This window comes from Canis lupus, chromosome 8 (assembly GCF_048164855.1).
Source record: "Canis lupus baileyi chromosome 8, mCanLup2.hap1, whole genome shotgun sequence".
NCBI lineage: Eukaryota > Metazoa > Chordata > Mammalia > Carnivora > Canidae > Canis > Canis lupus.
Genome location: NC_132845.1, coordinates 61,218,544 through 61,227,593, shown reverse-complemented (window position 1 = coordinate 61,227,593; position 9,050 = coordinate 61,218,544). Strand labels below are relative to the sequence as shown.

The window sequence follows — 9,050 nt, the reverse complement described above, 5'->3', positions numbered from 1 at the left end:
TTCCCTGCAGGAGTGTGCGGCTGCCTGCCTGACTGGGAGCTAAAGCGCCCCCGCCCTCCCCACCAGGGTCTCACACCCAGAGGTCCTTTCCCGTCCTCACGCATACCCTGGGCAGACACCCTCTGCAAGTGGTTGTCGTAGAGCCTCGGCCTGGTCACCAAACCCTTGAGGACTTTCCTCCTTGGCATTGCCTTCAGCCGCACTTCCTCAGATGAGCACCCTCTCCATCCCAGTGCTGTCCAGGAGAGCTGTCCCCTCGGACACCGGCCCGACTGAGTCCATGGTCTTCATGTAAAGCACTGGTCTCACTTCCGACGGGAGGCCCCTTAGTGTCAGCCTCCCCTGCCTCGGGTAAGTGGTCTCCCTCCACTATCAGGGTCCCCTCACCCAGTCCAGGTTCTAGGGCAGCCCCTGACCCTGGGCACCAGGAATGAGAGCTGAGAGTGCCCATCCCCTATTTCCCCTGCAAGGCCAGGCCCACAGGCCCACGCATCTCCACCCCCATGGGTCCTTCCCCCACTTGCTGTGGTGGGCAGTCTCCTTGTTCTGCATTCACAACTAAGATACACAGGTGGACTCCCCTAAGAGGCCCCAAGTCTGCTTAGGCCATGGCTGGACTTCTATCTGTCCTGGATTGGACTTCTTAGATCTGCTCCAAATCTGCTCACGTGTCCAGGACAGAAGTTTCAACAGAGCCAGCTTGGAGGCCAGGATGGGAAACTCTGAATAACCCACCACAGAAGGGCGAGGTGTGACCAGGAGGGGTGGTAAAGATGGCTGGGCATCTGGGGTGCGGGCCCTTTCCCAAGGCAGATCCCCACCCATTGCAGGCCCTGCAATGCTTATTTTTAGTTTTATACTTTTGGTGAGAAACAGGCCTGTTTGATTTCTTGGAATGTTTCTGCAGAAGGTCCCAGGGTCCTCAGCAACTAGATAATCTCGCCTTTGCTGGAGCTGCACCCACACAGCCGAGGGTCTATCCTGGGGTGTTGGAACCAAAGGAATTTCAGAGGGAGCCCAGACCCTGGGGTGGCAGGAGCAGGAGGCTCCTCTCTGGCCCTGTACCCAGCTCAGCACCATGGGCCTCACTTCACCGTGGAGGGGTGAGGCAGAGAGGGGGATGGTGCCAACCCTGGAGTGGGAGGCCAGAGTAGATTTACTGAGGAAGCCACCCATGTGGGAGAAGGAGAGCCCCCCGGGGCCACCCCTCCCACTCTGGAGGCTCCAGGTGGCCCCATCCCTGCCTGCCTGCAGGGAGGCAGGGAGCTGGCAGTGGCCGGGGCAGACGTGAGGTCCCAGGGAAGGAGCAGGAGCCCTGGGGGCTGCTTCCAGGAAGGGAGGCGCCCAGAGGACTTGCCCGGCTTGGGGGAGCTGGTTTCCATGGGGCCGGTCATGGCCCAGTCCCTCCCTGCCTCTGTCACTGGGTGTGGGCGGAGCAGAGGATCGGGACGGGTGGGGGTGGGGGGGACATGAGATGAGAGACACGGTCCGTCTCAGCTAAGCCCCCCATGCTACACATGAAGAACCCAGGGCTCAGGAGGGCAGATGGCCTATGCGAGGACATGCACCTGCAAGGCTCCCAGCTTGACGCTGCTCCTAGGACCATGGGTCTGAAGACCCCCAAGGTCATTCTGGGGCAGCTGATTGAGGCCTAGAAGATGCCAAGGAGAGCTGGTGCCAACGGGAACTCTAGAAGACCTGTCCCCCCCTCTGTACACTATCCTCATTGGATCACCCACCCAGCCAGGACCTGTGTCTTCGTTTCATGAGTACAGGATGGGACAGGTCAGGAAGAGAGGCTTGAGGACCAGAGCAGGAGATATGTCTCTTGTGTCTGCTCTAGTAAGTGAACTGTACGGAGGCCACATTAACCGACGCAAGTGCCCAGAACTTGGCAAGTGATTGTCCGTCAGCAGGTCTATGTATCAGAAAGAAGAGTGACAAACGGAGGCAAATGCAGAAGATGGACTTCAAACTTCAAAGGCTAAAGACATGGGTGTTTGTCTTGGACTTGGAGGCTGGGAGAGCATTCCCCCTACCTGTGCATCCTTCCAGCCACACTGGCCTTCTGCAAGCCCCCACGGCCACTCCGTCCTACCTCAGGGGCTCGGCTTACTACTCTCCACCTGGAATGCCCTTTCCGCCTGGCCATCTTTAGGGCTTCAGCTTGAACGTGGCCCCCTGGAGGGCCCTGCCCAGCCACCCTGTCTGAGCTAACTGCTGTACCCTGACTTGTCTCTCAGTTCCCTGGGCGCAGGCTTACTTCCCGGCCTCCTGGCTGTGTGAGGGCTCCATGCACACTGTGGGGATACAGGCTGGTCCATAATTGCACCCCAGCACCTAGCATGGGGCTCACAGATGTTCATTGAATGAGCACACAGACCGGGAGCCACTCAATCAGGGAAGGAAGGAATCTGAAGAGAAAGGAGGGGCAGACCAAGGTTCCAAAGGATGGCTTGGTATGGAGGGCACTGTCAGCGAAGGAGGCCTCTCTGGGGAGACGCAGCGATGCTGGACTTCAAGGCGGGCATGGGGAAGAGCACCGTCCGAGACCATTTTGTACCCACGGACCTGCTCGTGCTCCCACCCGGGTGCTCTCTCGCGTCCATCCAGATGTGGTCGCCTTTTGTCTCTGGCTGCGGTGGAGGGCCCCGGCCCGGCCGGCTGCTGTGAGGACAGACATCCTCCCTGGAGTCGGTGAGGAAGAGCTCGGCCTGGATGCCGCCGAGCCCGGAACTCGGCGCCGCACCATGGTGGTTTGCATACAGCTCCCCTGAACCCCTGCACAGCAGCGCCTCCCAACTTTGTTAATGGAAACCCGGTGATCCGTAACTGTGTGGCAGACATCTGCTCGGGGGTAATGTGGTGGTAATGTACATATCGGTGATCAATCAGCGGATTTGCAAGAGAGGCATAAAGTATTTAATTATACGTGCGCCGGGCGGTCTGTGTGGTGGCGGTATTTGAATAGGTCAGAGCCGGCCCTCACCCCTGCGATGTTGTTTGGTATTAAATGCCACTCACTTGAAAGACTGGAAGACCTGCCGGAGTCGCGGGATATCACACACTGGCAAATTGAAAATGTCCCTTCGCTTTTAAAAACATGATTGATATCCTTTGCAAAACAAATGTTCTACCTCATAGTGCACAGACCTTGCCTGCCTGGCGCCTCCCCTTTGCTCGCTGGCAGCCAGTGAGCACCTGCCCCGGCCCGTGTGCAATGGGAGGACCTGCTAACAACATGTCAGGTCACCAGACCTCCTCTCCCCCTCCAAGGCCGGGGCTTCCAAAATTGTTCTATTTAGGACAGAGGAATGTTCCGTCCCACTGGCTTTGCTCACCAGAACAAAACATTGGGACACGGCTAAAACCCGAAAGATAAAATGCAAATTTTATTTGCTTGACCGGTAGCAGAAAAATATATCTTCAGATACTTTGTATGCCATCTACTTATGTATAATAAGTACCACCTGCATTGCATCACCTATGTCATATCTACTATCATTTAAAACAATGCTTTTAGGACAACTGGCAAAGGGATATAAATAATAGGAACGCAGACAGACATCACACCTACGATGCACATACACACATCCGTGTACACGACCACTCTGAGCCTGCACGAGCCACAGCCTGGAGGAAGTGTGAGCAGCCCAGCCCCAAAGCCACATGCTTGGGTCTGGGGCCTGGGTTCACCTGCATGCGGGTCCCCCATCTATAAAATGGGAATGAGAAATCATGCAACCAGCCATCAGGGCTGGTGTGCCAGCCGTGGAGACAACCCCTGTCCCGGGCTCAGCACCAGGTCTTGTGGGCAGCGAGGGCCCACCAATGTTGAATGCTTTCCCAGCAAAGAGTTCTGGTAGCTGGCATTTTCGAAGGAGACATGTCCTCTGTATTGCAGGCTTAGTCCTGCTTTCGGGAGGGCTGCTTGAGGGAGGCAGGGCTCCCCTCCTTCCATGAGGCCAACAGGCTGCCCCGCTGGCGGGACCTGGATGGACCAAGAGAGTGCTGACAGACAGGCAGTGGGCACATCACCACCAGGGCTCATCTCTGGACTCGGGGACGAGGCACTTCACAACATTTGTGACAGCCTTCTCCCCTTTCTCAAAACAGTCACATCAACCCGAGGCGGATGAGTAACAGTGCTGTAGTTTGATGAAACATCAGGGTGTCTGAATCAGAAGCAAGCCAGTCTAAGTGGGTCTCTGAGATGGCTCTTTCTGTCCTGGTCTCCTGCCTGCCTTTACCGGCCCGGGGTTTTTCAGAGTCTGATAAAGCACAACCATGTAATTCCCAGTCGAGACAGTCAGCTTCCTTGGGTGTGTTTTTGTTGTTTACACAATTAGCCAATCATTGTCACCTAGTGGATCAGATTAGGTGTAATCCATACTAATGTTCAAATTAAGTCATGGAAAGCAATTAACTCTGCAAAAATGGGCTGGTGAAAAATGATAAGGTTGGTCAAATAGTTTCACTGTGCATAATTGTGTTTTTTAAAACACCCGTCTCCACACAGTAATTAAATCATTTACATTTCAAATGGAGTGAACCCACCTCCAATGCTTGTAATTGTGCACTCCCTAATCGTACACCTCACAGCGTAGCAGGGATCTATCAACCGCCTGCTATGGAGTGTCTGCTTCCTCAGAAAACCAGCTGGGTGGAACGTGCCCAAATAGAAGCTTACTGCCTGCTCAGAAGAAGCAAGAAAAGTGTGCTTTGCCCCATGTTGGCCCAAATTTGAATCCCCCCCCCCCCCCCGCTCTTCCCTTCTTTCTGCCTTCTCTCCTGGATAGAAGAGCGCACGAGATTTCTTATGCAATTACGAACTATTCTGTCCACAGCATGAGATGCACTTACACTTCTGATCACATCATCTGCACCAGGGCCACGGTCAAAAACCTTGGGGCGACATTCATGGGATCAACTAGTATCTGACTTCACTGTTTGCATTTTATTAGCATCACTTTCAGCTCCAGGGAAGAAGCCCACCCGCCCGGCTAACTGTATGCCCAGTGCGTGGGCACCTTCCAGGCTGTGGCTGTCTAAGCAGCAAATCCTCAGATGGAGGTGGCCCTGAACCTGTCTTCGTACTCCTCAGAGTAGGACTCTTCAGGAGCTCTGGAGCAAACGCTTCAGGCGAGCAGGACCCCGTGAGTCTTCTTGCAAGGGAACTTTTCTGAAGGAGGAAGCCAGAAGACTGGAGTTCCTGTCTCTCCGGCCCCCGGGGGGTCTTCAGCTTGGAGCAAGAGGCTGTGCAAGTTAGTCTGTGGCAAAACCTTGCCTCTGGCTGGAAGTGGGGCTGAAATCACCTGGGAAGACCCGGGGCTGCCCGGGTGCCAGCCCCGTCTCATATTGTCCAAACGTGGAGGTTCATTTGCTGGGCCTCCAGCCGGGGGTTCCTGCCGTCCTGCAGGCCCAGGGGACACTTGAGCCCAGGAAACGGGTCTGGGGAGGACAGGATGTAGTCAATGCTGAACTTGATGCCCCTGGGCTCCTCCTTCCCCGGAGCGGCTGGGCTGGCGGGGGCCGGGGGCTGGCGGGGGCGGGGGGCTGGCTCCTGCGACCCCGGAGGCCCCTCGTTGTCCCCCGCGCGCGCCTCCCCGGCCCCTTCCCGCTTGGGGCCCCTGCGCCGCCTGCGCCGCCGGTAGTTGCCGTTCTCGAAGAGGTCCAGCAGCGACTCGCAGCCGCCTGCGAACGTCCAGTAGTTGCCCTTGCCTTTCTCGTGGCCCTCGGTCCGAGGCACCTGTGCGCAGGGAGGGGCTCCGCGAGGGGCTGGCTTTCTGGGCGCTCCCGCCCACCCCTCCCGGTCTGCGCGCTCTCCGAGGGCTCCGGGGCAGGCCCTGGATAGGTCCCTGTCCTTGCGGTGGGTGGCGTTGCTCAGGGAGCAAACTGGAGGCACCCCATTTGCTAAAAATGAACTTTCCAACAGCTGCTGCTGCAAGATCTGGCCCCGCCCCCTATGGGGCTGATTTGGCCCAGGAGCCCCCAAGCTTGGGACGGTCGCGGGCCCTTCGGGGAGCGGGATGGCAGTGGGGAGCTCACCTTGACGAAGCAGCTATTGAGGGACAGGTTGTGGCGGATGGAGTTTTGCCACGCGCGCTGGTTGGCTCGGTAGTAGGGGAACTTGCGCATGATGAAGTCGTAGATGCCGGACAGCGTCACCCTGCCCGAGGGGCTCTGCTGAATGGCCATGGCGATCAGCGCGATGTAGCTGCAAATAGGGGCGCGTCGGGCCACGCGGGGCGGTGGAGGGGACCACTCACGACTTGGGGGTCTGGAGTCCCCTCCGGGCAGCCCTTCCCTGCCCAGAGGCCGGCCCTCCAGAAGCGCGCTCCCTCGCCCCCAGGGCTCCGGGGGGTGTGGGAGGTGCACCCCGGAGGTCCCCGCTCCCCGCTTCTGCCCAGACCCAAGGAGCACATCTTCACACTTGGGAGTCTCCTCAAGGGGGTGGAGAGACATGCGGAGAAAGGAGGAACGGGTCCCTTCCCAGGGTACCCACCGCCCCCCGCTCCGGAGAAGAAAGCCCACCCTCCTCCGGGAGGCTCCTGGAGCAGGATCCTCGCAAGCCCCCAGGCTCCTACCACCGACCCCGCGGGCACCTGTACGCGGGCCGGGTGAGCCGCTTCTCCTCGTCGGAGCTGCCGGCTGGGTAGTCGTCGGCGTCGTAGTTGAAGCAATTGTAGGGATACTGCGAGCTGTCAAACATCTTGGCGCACCGGGTGCCTGCGGGGGGCCTCCGCGTCGCTGCCACCTCCTCCGCGCCGCCCGCCAGCCCGCCAGGTCTGTGCTGAAGTCCTCCCAGGCTCGGGCCGGCAGCGTCTGCACTGCGGGCTGCTCTACGCCCGAGCTGGGAGCCTGGGTTTCTGGGGTCCCCCGCCCGCGCCCACCCAGTTGTCTCGCATCCAATCCCAGCGCGGGGGAGGCCCCAGCCACCGGTAAAGCGGCCGAGGGAAGCAAGCGGGGCTCTCAGTGACCCGCTGACCGGCGGCGGACCGAGGAGGAGGGACCCGCGCGCTGGGTGGTCCGACGGGCGGGGCGCCACCCCGCCTCCCGCTCCCGCCCCGTGCGCGCCGCCGCGCTCTCTGCTCCCTGCGCGGGCCCCAGATTTCCAGGCAGAGTTGCTGGGTATCCCTCCCACCACCACCCCCCTCCACCCGCAAGCCAGAGCTAGGGCTCCTCGGGGGCTCCCTGCACTGGCGGATGTCTCCTCAGAGCTCACCGGCCTGTGCGCCCTCGGTGCCAGGGAGTCACTAGGTTTTTCCCGGGCACGGGATCCCAGAGTGGACTCTTGGGTTGCCAGAACAGAATCATGAGCCAGGCCACAGACAGGGCCAGGGCTGTCACCTCCTCCACCACCAGGCTGGGCCCCACCTCCTGCCCCTGAGCGGCAGGATCCGGGCAGGGTAGTCTGGGCCCAGCTGGCCTGTCCCTGCCTGGAGCACCGGATCAGAGCCGAGTCAGAGACAAAGCGGCCAGCATTTCCTCCAAGGCCCTGCATCCCAGAGGCACTGTCTCTTGTTGCCCAGAAGGGTGTCTCTTCCAGGGGTCCCAGCAAGGGGCTCAGGAGCTTGCTCTGTAAGGAAGCCCCTGAGTGCCTGGAGCACAGAGCTTTCGGTCCTGGAGGCAGGCTCAAGAGCTGAGCCACACTTTCCTGGTCCCTTCTAGCTCCAAGGCTGTGATTCCTTGTATGGGTAGATGCATGCAGGAAAGAAGATAAGGTATGGGAATTTTAGGAAAAAGAATGAGGTGGGATCTTGCCAGGTGTGGGGTGGTAGTGGTGAGGGGGGAGTTTGTTTCACGGTGGATGTGCTACCAAAGGCATTTCCATGAACAATTCCACAGAACTGTTTTTATTTTTTTTAAGATTTTATTTATTTATTTGAGAGAGAGAGAGAGAGATAGTGAGAGAGAGAGAGAGAGAGAGCGCAGAAGCAGGGAGGAGAGGGAGAAACAGCCTCCCCACTGAGCAGGGAGCCTGATGCGGGACTTGATCCCAGGACACCAGGATCATGACGTAAACCAAAGGCAGACACTTCATTGACTGAGCCACCTGGGTGCCCCAACTCTGCAGAATTTTGAACTGACCCATATGTGTGAATCTGCCTAAGGCCTGGAAGCCTGGATAGTCTTTCTCCAGAAAATTCTCCCTTCGAAGCAGGACCCTTTGCTCAGAAATGACCTGTGTTCAGTCCAGCCAGTTGGCTGCATGAGGGCTTGATGCTGCACACAGCCCATGGTGAAGAAGGGGGCAGCGCCCCTGCCAGCTCCCCGGGGGAGGCTGTGCAGTCGACCCTTCTGCAGGGGTGCTATGGCTGGCTTCTGTGGAGGGTCGGAAGCACAGTGGGGCTCAGAGACATTCACTGACTCTGCTGTTCTCTGTCAGATGTCAGTTATGCTCGCTGGACTGTGGGAACATAAGTGGTACAGTCCCCCTTGAAAACATTTTGGCACTTTCTTTAAAAACTAAACATGTGACCACAGTGTTAACCAGAAATCACACTCTGGGGCATTTATCCCTGAGAATTGGAAAGGTAAATTCATGCAAACACCTGTGCTCACATTCCCAAACTGAAACTCGCCTAAATGTCCTTACACGGGGAGACGGTTACATAGGTGTTGGTCCCCTCTACACCAAGGGACACCTCAGCTATGCTAGGTGAATAACCACTAGTCCAGCAGCAGCCTAGATGGATCCCCAACTATGTAAGCACAGAAGCCAGCCTCAAAGGGTTACATAGAACACACTGCCATTTATAGGACACCCTTGAAAAGACAAAATGATAACATGAGGAACAGATTAGTGGTTTCCAGGGGTTAAGAGGAGGTGTGCGCAGGACGGAAGTGGAGGCGTCATGGGACCATGCACAAGGGCCCTTGTGGCCTTGCCTTGCTCTGCATGTCCTGACTGTGTCAGTGTCAAGGTCTTGGTCGTGAGATTATGTGTTAGAGTTTTGCAAGATGTCACTATAGGGGGAAGCTGGGTAAAGGGTATGTGGGATCTCTGTTTTCTTTCTTTCTTTTTTTTTTTTAAGATTTTATTTATT

General features: G+C 57.7%; 1 protein-coding gene across 1 annotated transcript; it reads right to left on the bottom strand.

The window, feature by feature from the left end:
- Positions 1-4,942: 4,942 nt before the first annotated feature.
- Positions 4,943-6,925, bottom strand: FOXL3 (forkhead box L3). The gene is made up of 3 exons (XM_072833986.1): positions 6,606-6,925; positions 6,049-6,217; positions 4,943-5,749 (listed from the first exon to the last, which is right to left on the bottom strand). The coding sequence occupies exons 1-3, from the start codon at positions 6,710-6,712 to the stop codon at positions 5,354-5,356; spliced, it is 672 nt and encodes a 223-aa protein (XP_072690087.1). The 5' UTR covers positions 6,713-6,925; the 3' UTR covers positions 4,943-5,353.
- Between the last annotated feature and the right edge of the window lie 2,125 nt (positions 6,926-9,050).